Below are 25,782 nucleotides of genomic sequence, written 5' to 3' on the forward strand. Positions count from 1 at the left end.
CCAACGTTTTCATGAACATTTCCAATGCGCGGTCGTCTACCGACACATTAATTTCAAAGCGGTAAGCAAGCACCTGATTATGCTGATCGAGCAAAGATTTTATTTACATACCCTTATAATAGCGCGAGAACCGAGGAGAGTTCAGCGAAGGAGAGGGGAATCGAAAACAAATTAGATATGAGCGAAAATAAGCTGTCGAACACAGAAAACCAATTTCAGAAGGCAATATATCGAAAAATAATAGAGGATGAAATGGATATACCGTGCGAGTAACGCGAAAGATCTAGGAAAATTATGGGATGAGTATTTTGATTACTTTGGGTAGAAAACGAGACAGTATAAACGGCAACATCATTCTACGCAAAGGAAAATTATCGTTGAATGACAGTTAGGCCACGGACGAGATATTTAGAAACTAACGTCAACTAAACTCCCTTAGGTTCAGGGATGCCGACTTACAAAAAATATTGGGCGGGCCCAAACTGGGAATCTTGCCCTGTATGCCGCGTGGTGTATCGGAAAGACGTTTAGTGACCGAATGCCGGTCACTTCTTTAAGGGAATGGTTAGGGTTACCATTAATTTTAAACTAAATAAAAAGGGTCACCATTCCCTAGAAGAAGTCACCAGCAGTCGGTCACGAAACGTCTTTCCGATACACCACGCGGCATACACCGCATGTATGTCTCTATTTATTTGTGCTTGGAGCTAATTTATACGGCTGAAGAAGTAAACAAACTCTTCGCGACATCGGGCAAATAATTTGCAACGACGCGACCTCTAGCTGATGGAAAGATAATTATTCGCCATCCTTCACATTTCACACCATTGATTCATTCGACATCATTTCGTCCGAAAGCTGTTTCTTTTTTGGCTCAGAGCGTGAATTCTTCGCACGATGAGAGGGGAAAATACGGCATCTACCCCCTTCACCTTTGGCACGGGAAATAACTCCCCGCCTAATGACGAGCACTGCAATGCTGATAAACCACGAGTTTCATCCCTTTGCGAATTATCAGATTGAGGGAGGCAGGCAGATGCCTACAAAGATGGGAGGCGGACGATAAGGTCGGCGTTCTCGGCAGACGGCGAGGGTAACGAGGTAGAATCGGAAAGCTTCTTAAGGCAGTCAATAATGATAGGGAGCAATGTAAGGCAGAGGGTAATACACAGGGAGAAGTATTTTCCCCCTTGAGAGCAGAATGAGGGTTGATAAAAATAATAAACCTTTTCGGGACTTACCGAGTGGTTCACGTTTTATCGCACCCCTGCTGGTATTTACAGTCGCCACAAGCGAATATACAATCATAATAACAGACAGAAATTGAAACAAAGAGACAGAAACATAAATGCAGGACGATGACAGTGTGGCGTGGAGATGGAATGAAGGCCGAAAACACATGGAAATTTTTCACCTGAACCGGGAATCGAACCACGGACCTTCTACTTTCCGGGCAGATGCTCAGACCACCGAGCTATCCAGGCTAATCTTGTCTCCAGTGTTTTCGGCGGGGGTTTATGCGCAACCAATTCCCCCAAGATCTAGCCCTATGAGTTGGCCAAGAGATGGCTCTGGGCGTAGTTCCCCCCACGAACGAAGAATTCAACGCACACAGAAGAAGAAATGGAATTAAAGATGGTCAAAATCACACAAACAGTACGATAGATATAGCACATGCGTTTCAGGGAACTCTGATCCCAACAAGAAGAAACGAACCATAGAGGTGACAAACATTTCAAATTCACACTCACACAAGTCGCCACAAGAGGGAATGGGGGCGATGAAGAAGCGCCCAGTAGAGTTCGCGAAACGTCGGAATAAAACCTGAACCACGCGGTAAGACCCGAAAAATTTTATTATTTTTATCAACCATGGTCCCAAGGTCGTACCCAGGATCAAAACTGGAGGGAGGCAAGCCGTAGTCGTACAAGTTATAACACAGAAAAGGAAGGAAATACAGAAACAAAAATTTCAAGAAAATTATAACAGCGCTTTAAATTACATATTTTATACTAATGTCACTTTCCTTGAATTTAAAGAAGATTTTTTCAAAAATTTCGTTTTGAACTTAATTTACCTTTGCTTCTGGGGGGGGGCAGAAGTGACCCCCCTCTACCCCCGCTGGGTACGCCCATGTCTGTGAATGGTTCAATGAAGAAAGAGGGTTACCAACACAGCTGAGTAGTTAATGACAGAATCGTTCATTTTTAACGGCGAGATTTCCATTAACCATTTGAGTTGAATCACAGCATTCATTTTAATGCACGATTATAAATAAAATGGTTCGACTACGTCTGCCGCTTGAAGGTTATAAATTAAGCCATTTTCTGTAGTGAATGCATTAGATTAAGTACCTACGAATAAATATTAACACACCTCATTGAGGAGTATTAGAAATAGAATTTCAACAACCACTGGATAGAGAGTATTGTGATTTTACGAAGGAAAGAACCGTTCATACCTGCGTCATCTTCTATTTACAATCATCAAATCCAACCCTTTATGAGTGACTATTCCGCAATGTAAATTTAAAAGGCATGATAAATTCAACTGAAAAATGCACCATTACAATTCCTTTCTCGTAGACTGCTTACTAGTATCGATGTGTTCACCATACTGACTCCATATTTATTTAAAAGATAATTCAGTCATTATCTCGTGATGTTTCGGCTCGCTCCGCCTTGTCCGTGTCTTCTGGTTGTTCATGCATCGAACATTCTGCCTCTAAGCGTGAACGAATCAAATTATATGGGCTTCAATATACATGGAACATAAATACAACGGGATGAGATAGACCTTATGTACGTAAGCAGTGCATTGTAATTACACTGTTCTGCAAAAAAAAAGTTCAAAAAATGCCCGGCTACAAATAAGGGTGTTTCTGACTAATTTTGGGTCGCTGTATCCGAAAATGACCTCCGTTTTTTTCTATCGCCCTCCATTTTTACGAGCAACCCCTAAATTAGGGAAAACTACCCCGTATCTAAACTTATCACTTTTCAAGGGACTTTTACTAATGTTATCTGCTTCTTATTTTTTATTGGATATGATATGGTAGCTAATGGAAAAGTTTTTAAGGGATGAATACACTGTTCATCCCTTAAAATCACATACTTCAATCGACGCAGTTGGGGCTGCATTAGCCAACATCGGATCTCTTACTCTTTGGCGTCGATTTGGTGAGATAAGTTGGAGGACGTAAAGGCTGGTTTATAGGAGAAAATCCGCGGAATAGTTGGCAAGGTGGTTAGAGTGGACGAGAATATGGAGGAAGGAGGTGGACTGTAGCGGTTCGACCTTCAGATACGGATTTTTCGAATCGCGCGGGTCGTTGATTCCCGGCGAAGATCCGCGGAGGCTAGACCGCAAAACGGTGCCTAAGGCTTCCTGATATGCTCGCTGGAAAGAAAGAGAACTCACGCTAAGAAGTTTTATCGCATTGTTATAAAACATTCCAGCTGCTCAATTCAATCATTCATTTAAAAATGTTCAGCAAAATTCCACTAACAAGGGGAGACCACGTACCTTGCTCCGCCTCTTTCAATGCCGTATATTTTATGGCCTTCGGAATGGTGAACACATCTCTGTGTAATTAAACTCCCCTCACACTGTGTAAGTAAACTCCCTTTGGAGTAAAGTGAATTACAAGTGTTCGAGAAATTATTCGTTTTGTGTTCTTACTAATTATGCCTGTACGCATATTGTTGCTCGCCGCGGGCATTTAATGGTATGTGCTCTCGCAAGAGTGGTTTTCATTTTCAATCTGGAAGTTGATAAGAATAAGAAAAGAAAAGTTAATATTTTAGCGCACACCAACCCTTGCTAGTGTAGTCGTATCTCCGTGCTTGAAATGGCACTGCTTAAATGCCCAAACGCCATTATGATGATAAAAAAATTGCCTGATGCGTATGCTTGCTGCAATTAAAATTACTGAAAAACTTGACGCCGTAAGATCACAATGAAGACAACAAAATAAACTGCCATTACGAAGCCCCGAACCCTGGCATGTTCGCATTTTCTCATTGCATGTTTATATTTTCCCAATGTTTTAACCTTACAAGGATTGACAGTAGGAATTACTAACCGTTGGCATATTTTGCCTTTGCATGAATGTGCACGTATTTTTTTTATTCTCGTATCTCGTTGCACGTTTTTTATTCTTCTCATATTCCCGTTAAAGTATTATATCACATGTCTGTGTCTATTGTGTCCCAGCCTTTAGTATTCAAATTCCGGAAAATTACTGACTGGTGTTTCTTTTATGTAAAACTGAATTTCCACTATGCTAATTCGCCTATCATTGATCTTGATGATTGCGTAAGCTTTAAACGAGTTATAAAAGCAACGAGAAAAATGAACAAAACACGGCCGTTCGAGCGTGAATGATGCGTCCTCCTCACGGCCACCACCATATACCGGAGGTCCATCACAGCTGGCGGCTGATGGCGCATAAAACTTAATACGAGCGCATCCAGTGGAGCTCCCGTGATGCGCCCGAAATGACGGTGATTTCGTGAACTAAAAAATTCGACTCGAATTCCGCCGTTCCGATTGTAACGCAATAAATATCCGTTAGAGGTGCGTGCGAGACGAGTGGGATGGGTTGTAGAATGAGTTTAAGGGATTGGAGAGGGGAGAAACATAAAAAAATAAGCAATACGATACCAGCGTTATCTTTCGTAAATTGGAGGAAATAGTGGTAACCTCACGCATAATGCATGCATTTTTTTTTTCTATTTTTTTCCCCTTTTTCTGGTTTGGGTTTGTTCGTCCTTGTTTTCGTTTTCGGCATCTAACTACGAGGGACTTTTTTTTCAGCCTCCGATAGCTCAGCAATAACAGTATACAAGCGACAGGCGGGTACTGCGCATGTAGGGCAATTGCGAGTCCTCCTCACCACATGCTCAAGTCATTTCTGACCGTAAGTTGTTGGTTTAAGCATACTAGCAATCTAACTACACTACAACAATTGATTCTCCCGCTAACAAGGGGAGACCACGTACCTTGCTCCGCCTTTTTCGATGCCGTATTTTTTATGGCCTTCGGAATGGTGAAAATATCCCTGAACTAGTAGTGGTTCCGTTGAATGGGCCTTAGTTTGGCTGTAATCAATTAATTTTCATGCTGTACTTTTCACAAGCCGTATAACTCCAAAATATCGCAATTCTATTATGAAGGGCCAAGTGGGGTAGCGGTAGCGTTTCCGACTTCCACCCGGGGGGCCGGGGTTCGGGGATTCGTTATAGCAGTTCATTTTGTTGCCTTCATTGTGATCATACGGCGTCAAGTTTTTCATTACTTCTAATTGCAGCAAGCATAGATATGAGATAATTTTTTTACCATCATAATGGCGTTTAGGTATTTAAGCAGTGTCACTCCGAAGACCATCAAAAATACGGCATTGAAAAAGGCGGAGTAAGGTACGTGGTCTCCCCTTGTAAGGGTGCACTGCGGAGCGACAGCCAGAAAACTCGTCGAATGGCTTCAGCATTGAAATGTCTCGACCTTTATGCCGATAATAGAGAATTTTTAACGCACTGGTGTGGCGTCGCGTAAGCTTGGCTCGAGAGAGGAAGACAGTTTCTTCCCCTGAATTATGAAATTCGTCCACCTTCGGGCAATGATTTATTTGGGAAAAATAACAATGATAAGTAGTATGCGTCATTACATTCCCTAATATGTTATTGACAACTGAGCAAAGTTACAACTTCCGTACTTAAAATGATAAAAAAAAAATTTGAGCAGTTTCAACTTCCGTAGTCAAAACGATTAAAAAAAAACATTTTTAAGGTTTTGGCCTGGTTTTTACACTTTCCGATTTCATCCCACTGTGGGAGGGATTGAGAGAGAAATGAAAGCGGAAGTCTTTTTTTTCCAAGCAACAATCTCTATCAAAATCGACAATTTAAAAAAAAGGGCGAACGAATCCATTTCGTTCGGAAGAGTTATTGTTTTTTTTAATTCGCGGGGCATGGCGGGAATAATTCCTCAGAGCGATTTGAGGGCCCATACATTTCCATTCGACCCGCATGACCTTCCGAAGGAGTTCGCCAGGGAGAGAAAGACTTTTCTTTGACGCGCCGCGTTCCTTTATGGATCGGGCACGCTTTCCAGCGGATCCAGAAATGGAAGTTTCCAGGGATGAAAGCTGTATTGGTACCCGAGCATCGTGTGATGGATTCCTCGTCGAAATGGAATGTGAAATGGAATTTGGAGAATACTAATACCATTCGATTTCTGGAAATTCGGATTTCGTATATTAGATTTCCGTGGTGTTTGATGACTGGGGGCCTTAAGGTCGAATCTCACGATAACTTTTCGCGTTCAAGGCCAGGGGTGGCGGCAATGACAGCTCATTTGATAAGGCATGGATCACACGATCATTTTTGTCGTTCCTTTCGGTCGATAGCTCCGGCGATCTCTCCAATAGGGTGGTTTCCTATTATTTTTTATTGCCTAAATCGAACGATTATTTACTCCTGGAGTGCGGATTTCACGCTTTCAGATTTTTTGACGACGACATCTATTTTTCGCGATTAAATGAAAAGAAAAAAATTTCAAAAGCAACGGCTAAGTATGAATGCTGGGTAAACCCCGTGTGACGTCATTCTGGTTCCCTCTGTCGCCGTGTGAGGTGACCTTGGTGCGAGGCTATAAGTGCCGCTACGGTGCAGGCTGCTAGCAGGTAGCGCTTCGCATAAATAAGGATTATTATTACCCTATCATACGAAGAAAACTTTCTGAACTTAGGCAGTTTTAATAGGTGATTATTAAGACATGTTTCCCTGAGCTGGGTGCCTCGTGCATGCATTGGTAAACTCAGACGATGTAAAACTCCTATCTACTCATATAGAAACCAGGTCCCTGGGACGTCACGTGGAGTGGCATCGCATGGGCGCCAATCTGGATGAGGTGATGGAAAAAATCCACAAAGCAAGAATAATAACCACCAGTGGTGGATCTATGGGGGGATAACCAATGTACACTGGATAGAATGGTAATTTATTTCCGACCCCACTACTGCTGTAATTTTAACCCCCACTTAGCCCCCCCCCCCTTGTTCCTATCCTGGATCCGCCACTCATAACCACCAAGTGTTAATATTTACCAAAATATATTTATTAAGGCTTTTGTTTATTCTCATGGTGTTGTTGAATATTACGGATATCGCCGTTTTTCGTGCTTCCGCGGCGGTCTTCTTTCTTTTTCGACCACAAGCGTTGTGGTGAAAAAATCGACTTCGATTAAAATTGAAAATCGTGTTTTAAATGCCAAAGATCGAAGAAATCGAGATCGATACTTGATCTTCGAGTATCGATCCAATATCGATGGTTCAACTTCGATCTTGACTATTTCCTTTGACCTCAGCAGCTTTTCTACCGGCCAATGAAAACGTCATCAGTCCTAAGTGAAAGACTTTTCACAGAATTTTCCAAAAGTTCATTGTATCTGCAATATCCACTTTTTCGCATTAACTACAGTGTTTTGAGTTATGGGTGGTAAATGACCCCCATTATGGGTTAAGGCCGGTAAAATACAAATCATGCACTCAATCATCTGAAAATATCTTAATCGGTTGATATTTCTTAAAAATTTTAGTTGAATCGAATGGTTCCAAGCGGCGATCCTAAAAATTTAATGTACGTGGATTTGTAAATTTTTAGGGCCAATGAGGAACTTGCATGGGTCGTACATTGCTCTAAAAACTATATTGAATAAGTCAAATGGATACATTAGCTCGCAAAAATACCTTCAGTTTCTCCATTCAACATCAAAAGAAATAAAAAAATTTGCATTTAAAATCGAGAAAAATTTCTCTGAGCCGACCACTGCGCGAAGACACCCGAGCGTTGCCGAGGCCAGGCGTGACGTCATAGGTGCCTAAACAACCGTATGGAGTAGGGAAATACGCTGAGCGCATGGTGTAAAATTTGTTTTGAGGGAGTATTTAGCCACTCATCGTCACTTTATTTTGTTCTGTTATTCTTGGGCAAGTTTTCCTATTGTTATTGTGCCACGATTATTACTTGGGATATTAATAATGCGGCATTGGGATGATGAAGTACAAGCGTTTCACTTCGTGTGTTTTGGCTATCAGAAAAATGGGTGATAACGTTGCCACTCGTTCGAATAGTACACCTGAAATTCATCTACGCCTACATAATACTCCGCAAGCCACCTAAAAGGCGTGTGGCATGGGGTGTTAGGACACCAGCCTTTTTTTAGGACACCAAAAATTGATGCCGCGACCCTCATGGAATTTGTTAAGACAAATTATTGCTATACGTCGGCGGCAAATCGAGTTGTAAAAGAACCTTGTAATACAGGATAACGATCGTAAGCTGTGCTGTTGACATTAGAGTAAGCTGTGCTGTTGAATTTGGCAACGCCGGATTAACGGAGAAGGTAGTCCTATCCGTCCTACGGTACGAATTCACAGCAAAACAGTCTGCACACAATCCACATGTGAGATCGCGAATCGGTTCCGCTGCCAACACACACACAAGCTACAACCTATTTCAATAATATAGGTAAATCCATAAACAATATACTAGCATATACCATAAAAATATAGTGGGAAATAGGCAAATACTCTTATCAAAAACTGGATGTCACTATCACATTCTTATATTCATCACGTACAACTTACAATAACAGAACTCGTTATGATGAATACAACTATTTATTCACTGATTTAAACCCTCAAATTAGCCCACACAGGTGACATTTCTCACTACTATTCGTTGAAATAATGGAATAACAAACTTCACACACAGTTTTTATTTCAATAGCGTGATCGTGAAATGTCATATCTACGGTGAACAACGGAGATTAGCACGCCACTGACAATTTTTACACTACTGTTAGACATTTATCGATAGCGTAATAGCACTTTTTACAATTCAATCACGATGGAACACTGATATTTCTTGGCCGATATTTTTCAACCTTGTCAAACTTTGAGCATTACAACCACTGGCACTGTGATTATTAGCAGTAGCTTAACGGGAGATGTCACGTTGAAAATAACACTATTTTGGCACAAAAATGTTCCTAGATGTCTCCAATCAGCGAGCAAAAGTTGCATTGACTGGAATTCACCCCATAATACAAGCACAGACAGTCCTAAACGACGAATTCTCCGGTACCTACGAATAAACGGACGAAGTTATTGTATATAAAAGCTAAGCGGACATTAGTAAACATCAAAATCGTTTTAATTACATACTTAAATGAATGCCGTCGATAACATCAACTTACAATTAACGTATCCCCCTTCCAATGGCCGTGGCTCAGACTCCTACAACGATGTTATTTAGGTATTATCAAAATTTTGGTTTAACTGCTCCAGTTTTATATTTTATGCCCTTACTCAGATATTAATATTATAAATAATGCAAAATACGAGGGCTTCCAAGCCTCTATCGTCGGATATTTATCTTTAAATATAAAATAATCAACACGTCTAACAAACGAAGCTCTCACAACTGCTGGCAACTGTTACAAACAATCACAACAATAGCTTCGCGTGATGTTTAGGCACCTTTGACGTCATCGAGGCTTCGTCGGCAGTGGCTTGGGGGGTGAGGGAGTTTTTCCCGCGCTTTAAAATTCGTTATATTTGACATTGAATATCTCGCGAAGGAAAACTCAGATTTACATGTGGTTTTCTTTGTTGTATTCAGAAAATAATTTTCTGTCCGCCTATGAAATAAAAAAAATTCATGCAAGTTCCCCATTGTTCAATAATGTATTCCGAGCAGATTTTATTTTACCAGTAAAAGGTGTATTTTGAGTGTTTTTCGAATGAATAATAAACTTGTTTTTGTGAGTCCTGAATATTTTTAATCAACATTCGATTTATTTCGATTAATCGACCTTTTGATATTACAGATTTTGATTTTTGTGAGTCGATCTTTTCATTTCGATTGTTCGAAATGAAAAGCTCGGCTTTTCAGCATTTTTTTCGAGTTTTCATTTCGATTGTTGTTTTACGGTTGCTCGGAAAAATCGATTTCGACCGACATTTTTCCATCACTACGGCAGCGCATGCGATTTTGTCTTTATATCGTGTCGGCGTGCGTCAGGTGGGGGAAGTGAGACGGTCCATCCCCCGACCACTAAGTGTGCCGCTCCAAAGTGTGATTCGTTCGACGGATTCATCGACCTCGCATTGTTTTCGTCTCTCATCATCGCTCTTTTCTGGAGCATCCGCCGGCTCCATACATTTCGTGTGCATTTAGCGGGAGATCCGTGTCTAAAAGGTAGCGGTGATTTCACTAGCCGATCCGATTGGGGCCGTTAATTCTCCGTCGTTCAATTGTCAAATAAAAGATATCGGTCGATGAAGCGCGAGATGAGTTAGGAGGAAAATGTCTTCCTCATTCAGCCATTTTCTCATAACTTTAAAATGAAAAAAGAATGAAAAATCTGCCGCCGATTTTTCAAGAGTTATTAACGTCTCGGGATGTTTGGCTCATTAACTCGCTCACATATATCTATCTACCCGATCTAGGTCGAAAATTATGGCTCACTAGAGTGTAAATAACAATGAAACATGTGAGACGGTGGCGCGAAAGGCTGAGGAATAACGGAGAAGAGCGAGGGCCGCACGGCAAGAGTCAGTGACGTCATAAACTTATCCTATGGTTATCAACTACGCGATCCGCACTAAAAACTAAGCCGCTAGAGTTTCCGAAAATATTTGCACAAAAATAACGCCGTAGAGCGAGAATAATGTACGTGGCTTGCAAACGTTTTAGTTAATCATTTACTTGCAATTTAATTAAAACATAAGAGTCTAAGCTTCCGGGCGTTCCTCCGCGTTGAGTTATCCATAGGTGACGACAATTTCTCCAGCCATCCTGATGGTGTCTTCTGGTCAGAACCCAATCAGGATAGCTGGAGAAACTGCCGTCACCTATGGACAACTCATCGCGGGGCAAGCGCTTTAATTTGTTATAATATATAATGATATATTACGACGTTTCCACGATGCGTTCGACTACCAACTTCTCCGTATCTAGTGTGTGTGTGTGTTTTTCCTGTAGTGCCGTATTTTAATTCAGTTCGCATGGGCGCCAGCAAGATTTATCTGTCACCCGCACGCATAACTTTCCGTTAGCCGAGCCCGCCCCTCATCATACAATTTTAACCGTTTTTCCCTTGCCTTCCTTCGTGACTCACGTCATCGGAGCCATCAATACACACCTACCAACCACCCGCAGCACCGCGCTAGTACGCCTCCTTCCCACAGAGAGGCGCTCGCTCCATTTCATTGTTCTGCCGCCGCCGTCTCCTCCTCCTTTAATCCGCGGTTTCCCATTAATATTTATGCCCATCCCTCTTCCTCTCTCTCTCTCTCTCTCTCTCTCTCTCTCTCTCTCTCTCTCTCTCTCTCTCTCTCTCTCTAGCCACTCTCCGCTACAGTTTTATAGTTCGCGAGCAACGGTTTTTTTTACGTAAAGGTCGGAGACCCGCTGGCGAAGGCCGTATGGACTTCTCTTTTGTAAAATTTTGTTGTTGTTACGGGTGGAGCGTGGTAGACTTGTGGCTAGTCCGCTTGGCTGCTGATCTACATCTACATACTATGAATATGACAGCGACGGAGTCTCAATTAATAGAATTAATGGCGTCACTCGCTATGAAGACTCATTGCATGTTTTTATTTTTCTGCAATTTTTCCAATCTTGCATGTGTTTGCTACATGAATAGGGTGGTTTCCTATTAAAAAATCACTGACTGTTGGTTTGCTTTGAGGTATTCCATTATAAGTATTTCCTGGATATACACAATTACTTATACCACTCATTTTTTATCAGAGCGCGACCCGGGTTTCAATGAATTATCATCATCTTCAGGCGCAAATTATGATTTTAAAATCATAATTAGCGCCTGAAGGTAATGATAATTCATTGAAACCCGGGTCGCACACTGATAAAAAATAAGTGGTATAAGTAATTGTGTATATCCATTAAAAACATGGTTTCCTATTTTTTTCATTGCCTAAATCGAAAAATTATTTCTCCTGAAGTATATATTTCACGCTTTTAGTTTTTTATAATCACGATACCTATTTTTCGCGATTAAATGAAAAGTGAAAATTTTCAAGCGCGCGAAAACGCGACGGTTAAGTATGAATGCTGGGAAAAGCCCGTGTGACGTCTGGCTGTTGCTGTGTGAGGCCACCTGGGTGCGAGGCTATGAAGCCTTTCGTTTTCTTTGATGAAGGAAACTACCCTATTACCAAACATTGGTACGTTGCATTTGCATGAACGTGCATTTGTATTTTCTATAATGCGTGGTATTTTTACGGCCGTGCGGTGTGCATGTGGCATTCCTCTTGCATGCTGCATGTTGGTTATTGACCCCCTGCCAAACACCCTAGATGAACACATGTAGATATTGATGGAGATACCACAACGCAAGCCGCCTTAACAGGCGTGTGGCGGGGGTATTAGAACACCGGCCGTTTATGCATAAAAATGAAATGTTCTGACGAAGATCCGCCTAGCTTTTACTCATGTCCTTTGTGGTTCAGGTGAAAAACGGATTCCCATATATATGCGTTCCAAAAATTGATAAAAGACATATATTACACGTTATTTGTCTTGCATATTACATGAATTGCCATGACAAAAAATTCCAATTAGCCGGGAATCGAACCATGGATATTTAGCTCTCCGGGTCAATGCGCAGACCACTACAGAATCCAGGATCCTGATCTTCCATTATTATCAGGAACCTGGATTGCGTAAGTCTGCGCATTGGCCCGGAGAGCCAAAGGTCCGTGGTTCGATTCCCGGAAAACGTATTTTTTTTCTCATGAAAATTCGTTTACATTTCACCGCCGTTCACGTGGCAGGCTTTGAAATATTACACTAGTCTTGTATACAATATATATCACTAATTCTTGTATACTAACTAATATATAATATATGACTGTTATACATTACTTGTATATACATCACGACCAGGGGCGCAGCTAGGAATTAAGGCTGGGGGGGGGGGTTTAGGTGCAACTAATACCGGGGTGTGTGGGGGAATGGTATACCCACCAGGATAAGCGATAGGTGCGAGATTAATAAATTGCGGAATTTTAAAGATAAATGGGTCAAAATGGTGAGTTTTACGGTTTTCTGACGGATATTTTATTCATTCTTACTTTATTCCATTAGTAAAATCAATCAAACTAAGTAAAATGGGTTAAACTTAAAAATTTCTCTGAGCTCTGGGGGGGGGGGGGGGGTTTATCCCCCAAACCCCCCCCCCCTCGCTGCGCCACTGATCACGACTATTATATTGCCTATATATATTGTAACCGGGACAGCTCACTTCCCTCGATATATCGCACGGATCGAGAGAAAGGATCGCACTTATTCTTTACATTATGATAAAAGCGAAAAGGACGCAGCATCTCCGTGTTATCGGTACATCTCTTTGGAGTCGGGGATCGTCACGGATGTATCACGTATAGCAAGTGATGGGGTGGGACGCAGGGGTTTAATATCCGCGCGTCAGCGATAAGCGATAGGCCTCACTAACACTCGCTCCACCTGCTCCTCCCAAAAGGGTTGTTTACAGGTGTGGGGTGGGCAGCAGCACACGTTGAGGAAGGCCTACAGATGGGTTTCTCCAACTTTAATTGAAGATCCGAATCTGGACCGCTCGCGAACACGCGATTAAAAAATAAGAAAAAAAATGGAAGGTTCGTGAATTTCGGCGCCGAGGCCAGGTGCCATTTTTGACACCGCGCCAAAGTGGGTTTGCCTCTAATACCTGCTCTACACGCTCGGAGCAGCTCGTCCGGCTTAGCTCAGCCGAATCGCTCACCCATTCTTAACTAGTGGCTTAAGTCGACCCCTCGCCATCTGTGGGCAAGAACCGAAAGCACGAGCGCTGAAGCATTTTATGGGAAAAGTTCTAGCTCAGCAGATAATTACCGGATTTATTTTGGCAGTGAATTCCCGAGTTGATATCTGAGGCACTTCTATGAAAGGAGATGATATTAGAATAATTGAATATGATTTTTATGTCGGCTACGACGATTGCACATTGATTCCTCAGATGTTGTAATCGATTAAGTCGAGAATTTTGAAGTGTTTTTACATCGAAAAAAATCCTAAATATATATTTGGTATATTATGACTCCGTTAATTAAATATTAAGACTGTTTTGGATCATCAATTGAATGGTTATGAAGGTGACCGCGAGAAGATGGCAAGAACGCTGACGAGAAGGCGACGACGGTAAAGGCTTTCAAATTTCTCTTTCACTGGGAACTTATTGATATAATGCTAGTGGGGGCGTTATTATCATCCACAATCCCATTTCTAGCACGCGCCACTAACTTTGTCATTTATGAGCTCACTGAGAAGAATTACTTTCAGGAGAAAACCGAACGCAATCAAATACACGCGCCATGTAAGAGAAAGGTGACAACTGCGCAGCGCAGCGCATAAGCCAGGGGTCCCAGGCGAGATGATCCGACCCCCTCGGCTGAGCCGTGGTGACGCCTCTACAAGGCAAGATCAGCCGCTAGGACGGCTGATCCCAACCGCTGAGTCGAGCGTGTAGAAAAAGCATAACATGAGGTTGCAAAGGGAGTGTTTTGCGGGTTGCCTAAACTAGTAATCATAACGTATAAAATCGTATCCGGCTCGATTTTGTGGAAGTTCTTTATATTCATGATAAAAAGAAGAACACAATGGTAATTTCCACACTTTTAATGTCACAACTCAGCAACCGACCATGGTTTCAACACGTAAGTGTCATTTTCAAGGTGAAAAAACCCAGTACTCTCTCGGTATATATACCCAGGCCAAGGTAGGAGGTGGGGGCATATGGAATTAGGTGTGGGGGAGTGGGAGGGGAAACAGTTTTGGTGAACAAGTGAGTGAAGGACGAAAACATACATCGAGTGGATCGGAGTGAAAGTCAGGGTTTTGACGTCATGGGAGGCATGAGGCCATACAAAATAAAACGTCATTACAAAGTCCATCCGGGCTATAGGCAATTTCGAATTTTTCCATAAAATCCAGTTTAAGCCCTTTGTCAATACAATGTAAAATATGTATGTCAAAATTGCTAAAATGGTTACAGAGGCATAAATGATTAGCGAAACAAGATTTCCCGTCATTGTATATAAAACTTCTTCCGTGTTCCTTCACTCTGACTTTGAACCTTCTTCCAGTCTGACCAACATAACAAATTCCACAAATGTGGAAATTACCATTGTGTTCTTCTTTTTATCATGGTAGTAATCATAAATCGTAACACGAATGTCACACGAATTAGGCTGGAAGCCCGTAGAGACTCAAAGAGGCTGCGCGCTGGAATGCAATTGCTTGAGCAACTAAGAATTGATATTTTTTAGAGCGACACGGAGAGCATCATATTAGAACACAAATAAATTTCTAGGTCCGACAGAAGCGATAAATTAAGAGAGATATTTTGCCAAACGGATCAATATGGGAATTCGCTTTTCTCCCGAACAATAAAGGACCTTGATGTCTCCATGCCAGTTTCACCGCGTGTATTTTCTTTGCGACGACAGTTTCTCCGCTATTCCAACCGGCGTCTTCAGGTCGACGTCAGGGTTCAATTTTTGGTGACTTATATACTACATTCTTGGCGCCAATCTTTCATGCTGGAGGCTGATTGGTCCACCTCCTTTTTCCTCGTATGATCCTCTTCCACGCGTTATGGAGAGGATAGCCGTCTTCTCTATTCATGCTTTCAGGTTTCTTGAATATTTCGATAGCCTCCTTTATCAGCCTGGGATAATATCTATTTTCTTTTGCAGCAACTGTTGCTTCGTCAAACAGTATCTGGTGTCCGGGTTCGCTCCAAGCACGCCCCGCAATGACGTAGAGCTGAAATTGCTTATTTCCTGTGGCTCTTCTGTGTTCCTGGATGCGCACTTTCATTGATCTACACCAGGGGTCACCCATTTACTAGGCCACGAGGGCCACATTCCAAGTTCCGAATCGCCCCGCGGGCCGGATAGCAAATTTGCCGATGACTGAAGTATTCGATACCAACGTCTACTGAAGTATCCGGTGGCGTATTTCTTATTTACGATTAGTTGAAGGCGACTTTGACGTGCAGTACAGCGCTGCAATGCTCCTAGCTGGTCTCACAGAGTTAAACGAGCGAGAATCGCGTGCTACTTGAAACGAGTGCGCGGGCCGGATGAAAGCCCTGCGCGGGCCGGATCCGGCCCGCGGGCCGTATTTTGGAGACCCCTGATCTACACGATTCTCCTATTTTTGTCTTTGCCACATGAACATGGCACCTTATAGACACCTTCTTGAATGTCGTGCGGCAAAGCGTCTTTTGCATAAAGGACCTTAATGCTACGCGGAACTTCCTCCAAGCATTTATTTTTTATATGCTAGCGGCTGAGGTCCTAACACCCCCCGCCACACACCAATTGAGGCGGATTACGGGATAGATTGTAGACATATCGCGGGCAGTCACCACATCAAATTTCGGAGGGAGAGGGATTCGAAGCCCCCAAAACCCCTCCACCCCTCGATATGTGCCTGGTTTGGCGATGAATTCCACAAGGATAGTCAGCTCCGGGTCCCCAAAATATCGGGACGATTATGTAGAAGGCGGAAAAATTTGATAACACCGAGTCTTCCCAGAACCGCATTACTTCAAGTTGTATACGCCTTCGATAAGTAGACAACATGGTGTGGCAAGGGTGAACAGTTATAGTTAAGACTATCCTACGTTGGCATTTGGCAGTTGAACAATCAGCCAATCAGCGAAAAGCCTTTGATTATGGTTGAATTACCGGTGATTAAGTACCATTATTTATTACTACTTCCACAAACCCCGAAAACAGCTCGCAATGGCATTTAAATCGAGGATCCCAACTATTAATGATGCGTCGTAATGAATTTCTGGAAGAAGAATAACTCCCTACAGCGTAACTATATCATTCGGGGCACCCAGTTAAAGGCAGTTGAATCCGTGAAATATCTAGGGGTTAGACTCAATAATGATCTATCGTGGAATAAACATATTCGAGAAATAACCGGTCAAGCTAATCGTAAAATGGGTTTTGTTAAAAGAATATTAGGAAAGTGCGACGACAAAGTGAGAGAAATTAGCTACTTTTCCCTCGTTAGACCACATTTGGAATACGCTGCCAGTGTTTGGGACCCTCATGAAAAAGGCTTAATAACAGAGTTAGAACGCGTGCAAAGGAGAGCTGCCAGGTATGTGAAAGGTCGTTACGATAGTCTTGTTAGTGTAACTGACCTCTTAGATAAACTCGGATGGGAATCTCTGTCGGACCGTAGATTGAAAAATAGACTAAACTTTTTAGATAAATTCAAGAGCAGTGTCTTTTCTGACGAAGTTAACCATATCTTGCAGACGCCAACGTACTACGGAAGATCAGATCATATAAATAAAATAAGAGAGATAGATTGCAGAACAGACAGATTCCGAATGTCATTTTTTCCACGATCAATAAGAGATTATAACGGCAGCAATAGAACTCGTAAATAGATTGCATGACTTGTAGTGTAGCCTACTAACCTATGTAAAACTTAATGCATGTTTCTGAAATTCTATTCTATATTCTATTTCTAACAGCATATAGTAGTATAGTTTTTTATTATACGGGACGTTTTTTGGAAGGTGTGGTGTGCATGTGGGAGTCCAAATGCATGCTGCATGCTGGTGAATGATCACCCCCTGCCAAACACCCTAGAGGTGGCTCGCAAGGTATTATGTAGATGTAGATGTATTACCTAGCAAATGCGGAAGTACGACCACATAAGCCATAAATAGAGGTAACTTACCCAGGTGGGACTCGAACTTACTACCTTCACATTATCGTAGTAGGCGAGCACTTTACCCCGCCGAAACCGGGGCCCACGAAGTAAAGATGGCAAAAATTAGGAGTAAAGATGAGTCTTTGTTCTCAACAATATTTACTAAGTCTGCTTTGATCAACATGCTCTAATATTTAAATTACTTTGGCTGTAAGTAATGATAACACCCTGATAGGCATGGTTTGGTCATCAATGGTGAAATTTGCATTATTTTACCATGGCCACAGCGGAAGATGACACTAAATTTCCCCTGAAACCATACGACTACAAAATTGGTGTTCTCACAATGAACAATACATTACACGTAGATCAAGATAATTAAAACAAATCAACTTTTCCGTCAGCATGCTTTTAAATCGTTTAAAGCTTTAAAATTAATCAGCTTTATAATAAAAATCCCAAAGAGATTCCACCTTTATTGTTAATTAATAATACAATTCTAGTAAACGTCCTCATTCAAGTTGTCCACCACATGTGTCTTTCACCTTTTTCCCGCCTTTACATTGACCTACGTTCCCAGTCACCCCCCGTCCACGGCATGCATTCCTATGCATATTCAATCCTTCTCAATACATACTCCTCAGAACCACAAGCTTTACCCAAAGACCTATACATCCAGTCTCCTCCGCGAAGACAATGGGATAAGACGATTGAAGACAGTTTAATCCTGCGAATAGATCTCCACGACCTAACAGTAAAACGCAAACAATGTTGAGACGCCAAACTCTAGTTCGCTTGAAAGTTATGCCTTTATTAGAAAACTTAATTAAAGAATGAATTTACTCGTCAACCTATTAGTCTATACGAAAACTTGTTCGTTGAGTTTAAGTCTGTATTTTTATCAATTGAAATATTACAATATAAAAAATATTTAGTCTTCACAACCTTAGCTTTATTTCACCTCGCTAGCAATCAATAAAATCACCTCTTATACATTTTATTGTCAAACACTCTCATTCTCTTAGTTATATTTCAAGTAATTGTTTTATATATACTTGCTTTGCAGTTTTGTTTTTTTGTTGACAGCACTGTAAATTGAAAACATTGCTAAACAAGGATATTTTAAATAAAAAATAATTATATATTTACAGATTTGAAAAATGCTGCTTTCCCATTCATTAGCGACCCGTTCTCAGTGAGCGCTAAGAATTCGATGTTTAATCGCATCGCTGCCTTGAACAAACTAGTTCACGCTGCTGAGCAAAACAGCGCGCGATAGAAAAATGATGGAACGATCCCGGATGCATCGTGGCAAACGACTAGAGATCCCCCGAGCTATTAACGCGCTCACTCCAGCCTCGTGCAAACTTCACGGACGCTTAATTTCAGACAGGAAGCACGAATGACACTCATCATCAACACTCGATTTAACGCGAGGTTTCGCGCGCAAATGATACGGCTTTTAACGAGAAAAATAAAATCTACCGCGTTATACCTAAATTGCGGTTCATTAAGCCCAATTTGTTTTCTTACTATTTGCCAATGAGAAAACTTCTTTCTTCTCGAGTTACAGTCTTCAATACCCACTAAAACTATTTTCAACATCCTCTCCCCACTAGTTTTATTATTAAAATATTCTACAGATTAAGGTAGGTTTCCATGGAGTACTAAAGATGTAATCTGGGAGACTCCCCTTCCTTCAAGCACTTCCCTCTTCAATTTGCATTAAGGCCTACTCTCTTTCATCTTAAACAAAAATAAAGTCGCAGGAATAGAAGGATCAACAACTTTGCTATTTCCACATTGTAATTTATTGACACCGACCACAGTTTCGTTACGGAGTAACATTATCAAGGTGGACCTTAGATCAAGGCAAACCTTGTTACTCTGTAACGAAACCATGGTCGGTGTCAATAAATTACTATGAGGAAATAGCAAAGTTGTTGATCCTTCTATTCCTGCGATTCTGGATTTCCACCAAGTTACGCCCGCTACTATTAATTATATTAATTTTATTAATTAAAAATAAAGTCATATTCTCTTCCTTCCTCTCTCCCGTTTACCCAACATTCTACCCTCTAACACCCTTTTCAAAATCCCCTCCCCGATAAGTACTCGCTCCATCCATACCTTCTGTCTCTTTTGTATCTTATTCAGAAGCTGCCTCTCCTCACCCACCATGTCCGGCACTTCGATGTTCCTCCCTCCTCTCCGTCCACTTCACCTTCTCCATTCTTCGCCACATCCACATCTCGAATGCCTCCAGTCTTTTCTCGTCCTTGTTTCCGTCCCCTAAAGCATTATATACACTACAGATCAGACTCTTCATTAGGCTTTTCTTTAGTCTCTAACATTACGATCCTTTACGCATTATAAAAAACATTAATTTGTTAATGATGAAACACTGACGACGCAAACTGATCTCTGTACTAAATACCTCACGGAGAACCGGTTGCACTACAATGTCGTCCTTTAGGCTTTTGGTGTTCGGTCTAAAGGAGTCCTACACCTACAGTTTTGGGGGTAATCTTTCAACTTCTCATCTACACCTACATACAAACCTGCAAGCCTCCTCTCTACATAGGCGTGTGTTTATGACAGCATCCGTTAAAAAAATTAAAAGGTAACGCTGTAACGAAAGTACGCATAGTATTTATTAACGTCCTTTAAAATTCGGGGGAAAAACAAATTCCCATACTTACCCGTTCGGCTAAATATCTCTCTAAATTTATCGCTTCTGTCGGTCCTGGAAATGTAGCAATCTTTTTGTCACTCCGAATGATTTCAATTCTCAATTGCTCAAGAAATCTAAGGCTAGCGCGCAACCTACGAGTCTCCAGCGGCTCCCAGCCTATTTCGTTCAACATCCGTGTAATTCTATATGTACGCCCGCAGCAATTTTATTACGAATCGCGCAGCTTTCCTTTGTATTTTATTAAGTTCACGGATTAACTATGTACGATTGGATTACGAGTTCCTTCTCAAACTGTCCCATTACGTCTAGTCTAGACACCTGCCCGAGTGCTTTCTTTTCCTTCTACTGTTCATTCCAGTGTGGTTTCGACAAATCTTTCATGGCCAATCCCGGTGCCCCTTCTCCCATCAATCATTCACTTGGACACGGCCTTTCCTCTATCCTTTTAAACACCTTCTCGTTTTGAACCAGACGATGGCCCTGTGAGCATAAACGCGTCGTGCCAATCAAATTAGTAGTGGAAAAGAGCGATTATATTTTACTTACAACAGAAAAAGGGACACTCACAAGTTTTTCAGACTTGACTGTGAGATTACCCACTATTCTCAGCGAGTGAGAACAATCAACTCTATTGTGGGAGTCCCTTTTTCTGTCTCTCAACATTTCCCACAACTAATTGTTTATTCGTTTGTATTATACTGGTTATTAGTTTCGGAAATGTATACGACAAAGCTGGGAAGTTAATGGAGCATTCTGTCAGTGGCGTAGCCAGGAATTTCGTTCGGGGGGGGGGGGGGGGGGTGGGGGTTCAAAACCAGGGGGGGGAAATTTTTTAAAAACAATGTACTAAGTAATGGGTTTTAAACTAATTTCAACACTTTTCATAATCGAAAAAACTTCATTTGTTAAATAAATATTTTTAAATTCATGATTTTTCAATACTTTGTTTTCTTTTAATATGAAGGAAAATGATTGTGTCTTTATATTTCGGGGGGGGTCCGGACCCTCCGGACTCCCCCCTCCCTAGCTACGCTACTGCATCCTGTGGAACAGCACTTATCCAAGTCAACAATGACATTATAATTTCTACTAACGAAATGAGAGTCATGCGCAGTTTTGAAAGTTAAATAAACAATATAATCATGCAATACAGTACATTGAGAATTTTGAAAGTGGAATTCGTACAAAAGTGACATTTCATATTTTAATCGGTCGATTTTATTCGTTCATTATGAGCTCATCGCTCGCCTTCGTTAGTCATTTGTTTTCCAATGCCCGTGGCTTCATCCGGGATTTTCTCATTCTTATAAAGGATGGCCGGGTGTTTCTTCATCTTCTTCGCCTTGCCTTCCTTCTGTAGTCGCTTACTGCCACATGGAATACAAAAGAGGCTCAAAAACTTTGCGAAAGTCGACCTTTTCTTTTCCTCTTGGTCGATAATCGACTCCTGGATACTTGGTTTTGTTGATGCCTGGTTCTGCTCCTATTTGGTACATTTATGAAAAGTCGTGTGTTAGTTGATGTTAAATCATATGCGGCAAGTTATATTCTCGTCTTTTATGTGCTACAGATATATATATCTAGTGGCAATATATATAGCAAAAAATATTGCGATTCAATTATAATTTCCTTGTTTTATTATTTGCCCTCTGAAATTAGTACTATCGAACAAAATAGAAAACCCGATCAATAATTTTTTTTAACCAGCACTTATCCTGGGGGGGGGGGGGGGGGTAACTCGTAACCAATCAGGATTGGCATGCTCTGAAGAGATATGAAGCATTCAGTGGAATATTAAAATTCCCCAATTATATTTTTTAAATATTTACTGTCACGGTAAATACCGTTTTTCCGTTATCAAAAGCTATGACTAAAAGTGGATAATAAATATCCATCGTTGGTGACCGAGTGATATTGTGGGCACATGTGACAATTGGACTAGCATTCCATGTCACAGAAAAGTCAACTGTAAAGAGTTTAGTAAAGGTTATAATTGGCGCTACATTTTCACATAGGAAAGAAATTTCAGGTCGTTATGCCCAACTCATTTTTTCCTGCTTGGTAATAAAGTAAACGAGTGTAGGGTGAATTTCATCTTTAAAGACTATCCTCGTTTCAATGGAAGTGCAAAGAACAGCCAAATGAATGGACGTGGGCCGATACAAAAATAAAATTACAAATTCAATACGTCACATTTACTTTCTTTACCCCGCGTTTTACCTTTGAAAGCTATTCATTTAATTTCAATTCCAATAATTTTAATAATTAATAATTAAATTCAACTCATGGGAACTGATATCGTTTTCACAATTTAGTGATGCATTGACATCGCTGAGTTTGCGTGGCTTTACAATCATCGAATATAGCTTCTTAAAATTACGTCTTACCTCATGAATATTTTCAAAATCGACAATCAGTGGATTCGGTGAATTTATCTGGACGTTTTGTGCGTCATGCTTCTCATCTTCATCATCTCCTGAATAGTGAATAGTTCCTAGGTCTGTGACTGACTCTAGTTGGTTGCTGTGACTCTTCCTCGCTTCTGATTCGTCCTCTAATTCCTTCGTTTGCACGGCCGCATCTCTGCACTCCACTTTGGAGGCCCTCTTTCGTCGTTGGCGAGCCTCGTGTATGGGCCAGAATCTCTCTATCGCCAGCGTGGTAATGTAACCCTCGAGAAAGAGTAGCTCCATGCAGCTATCCTCCAACACCGATGTCACGAGGGCATCGAAGTACCTCGATAGCACTGCGTCTTCCACCGCCATTGCAAATGATGAGTCTTTTTTTTCCAGACGTAACCACAAGAAGAATATCCGATGGTTTGTGCAATTAATTCAGCACTTGCGATTACTTTGCAGTCGAGCTAGCGTTAACTTCAGTAAACAGTCGCACGATTGCTCAAAATAGCTGCTTTCTCACAATCAAAGGCAGAGAAAATGATCGTCCAGACTTTCTTTCAACAATCACCTGTAACTATGAGAGCATATATAGCTCACTGCCCAGCAACCGGCACATCCAGGACATGAGTTAGAGAGCATTGTTGTCTTCTTCACTTCATCCAGTGGCGTAACTATGGGGGGGGGGGGAGAAGGGATAGATCCCCCTCCCCCCAAAGCCTCGGAGAAATAAAACAAATGTTTAAAACTATTGACTAGTTTTGACATATAATAACTGCATCTGCTGAAATCTGAATTTTGAGTGCCAAAATGATGTAAACTGTATATCCAGGCAGGGGCGCAGATAAGAATTAAGGCTAGGGAGGGTTTTAGTCGCAACTATTACTTACGGGTGTGGGTGTATTGCATAACTACCAGGGTAAGCAGGAGTTGCGGGGGCCCTCCTCCAGAAAAATTTGTAGAATAATGGTTCAAAATGGCGAGTTTTACGGCTTTCTGAGGGATATTTGATTAATCCTAAAACTATTATATGAGTTATACTGATCCAAATAAGTAAAATGGATTTAACTTTAAAATTTCTTTCGTTGTCTTCATCAGTGTATCCTTATGTCAATAAGGGCAATTCATGCATGTGCTTCCATTGAAGATCGGTCGTATACTACAGCAGGAATACACGGCGTCCACCCTTTGGTGCCATTACTATTTTACAGAAACATATTATCGTTATATTAGATAATTTAATGGACGATTAGACAATTCCAATTCACAATGAGGACTGAGAGTTTTAAAAGTTGTGTTGACGTCACTCTTGTTCCTCACTCTCCATTGACGTGTTTGAAAGAAACGAACATTTCGGAAAATAAAAATTTTTACTTTTCTCGACATTTTAAACAAATACGCTGTCGCCTATTGGCCGGGCGTCGAACGGTGCTAATATCTCCTCGCATGATTTCTCCGAAATAATCCTGGGATTGAGTGAGCGTTCGGGTACTTCAGATGAACGCCAGGCGTGCGATGTTTAACACTAGAAACCCGGAATATGTCTTTTGGATAGGTTTTGAAAAGCAATTCAAGGAAATTTCCACAACTTTCAATGCGCGCGCTGTGTTCGATGTTGTGACTTTAAGAAAATTATGCTCATTTTGTGACTTATGTACAGCGATATTTCTTGGAACTCCAAATATTAACCCCTTTCTTCGTTTTAAAATAGCTATTCGAGAAAATAGCGTCACAACGCCTATTTCCCGCCATTTTTAACGTTTAACATCACAAAATGTCTTTCACTTTACGATTCACGTAAAGCACGCACTGTAAGTCTCGATTCGGCTGTACTGGTAATTATCAATTTTCACCCCCTAAATCTTTTCAACCCCAGTGAAGTTTGTCTCTCTCTTGACCCTGATAGCCTTTAAACTTCAGTTTTTTTCAATCAGAAGCAGATAACATTAGTAAAAGTCCCTTGAAAAGCGATAAGTTTAGATAAAGGGTTGTTTTACCAAATTTAGGGGTTGCGTAAAAATGGAGGGTAATTGAAAAAAACGGAGGTCATTTTCGGATTCAGCGACCCAAAATTAGCCAGAAACACCCTAAATTGTAGTCAGGCATTTTTTGAACTATTTTTTTTTGCCGAACAGTGAGGCGGACAGCTAACAAAAGCCTAAATCACAAGATCGTTTTTTTCCGTCCCTAACAGAGGATCATCCCTGTTCCCATCACTCGTAAGGTCCCTTTTTCCATCGCTGAAACTGTCTCTGGTACTACTCGCTTTCAGCCAATAAGAACCTATGGCCGCTAACAGCAATTTAAACGCCACTCTTAGCTTTTAATTGAATTAGACTCGTAAATGCGGTTCTGTAAATCTTGCTCTCGTAAATCGGAATAAATATTCTGTTCATTTTCTTAAATTTTCAGCTCTCTAACCCTTTTAAGTGCGGCGGGCCGATACATCGGCTCTTCCGTAGTACATTATTCAATTTGCTTAAGTTATTACATCGATATCTTTTTTTTTGGTCAACGTAAAAATATTTTGCCAATATTAAACATTTTAACCTCAATAATTAAAAAAACGCTCATGGATATGATATAAAATAGCTTGGTATCGTATTTTTTTATAATTGCTACATTTTATGAAAATACCCGCCGCATATCTCGCCAGTACTCCAGGAAGTAGGATAGCACAAAGAAAGAGGCTATTAATATGAATACTATAGTTACTCCAGAGTAATTAGGGTCAGGGATACTAGGCAATGCTTTGATTTTACGAACCGAATGCTGTGGAGTAGGTAAGTATTTATATGTTAAACCTTTTTTCTTGCACGAATGACGGCTAAATATATTAACCCTTAACCGGTGACGTGCGGGCTGAGAGACCGCTGCGTTTCTAAAATTATGAATA

The 25,782-nt window shown here is 41.1% G+C and overlaps 2 protein-coding genes across 2 annotated transcripts in view; one reads left to right on the forward strand and one right to left on the reverse strand.

Annotated features, from left to right (window-relative positions):
• The window catches only part of LOC124166890, a 230,063-nt gene that overhangs the window by 190,892 nt on the left and 13,389 nt on the right, over nt 1–25,782 (forward strand). The window lies entirely within an intron of this gene.
• LOC124166888 (elongation factor-like GTPase 1) overlaps nt 21,682–25,782 on the reverse strand; it is a 65,614-nt gene continuing 61,513 nt past the window's right edge. The window contains exon 16 of the mRNA XM_046544601.1: nt 21,682–21,973. Within this exon, the coding sequence (XP_046400557.1) occupies nt 21,855–21,973 (119 nt within the window). The 3' untranslated portion in view covers nt 21,682–21,854. The remainder of the gene's footprint in view (nt 21,974–25,782) is intronic.

Source organism: Ischnura elegans, chromosome 10, assembly GCF_921293095.1.
Source record: "Ischnura elegans chromosome 10, ioIscEleg1.1, whole genome shotgun sequence".
Classification (NCBI taxonomy): Eukaryota; Metazoa; Arthropoda; class Insecta; order Odonata; family Coenagrionidae; genus Ischnura; species Ischnura elegans.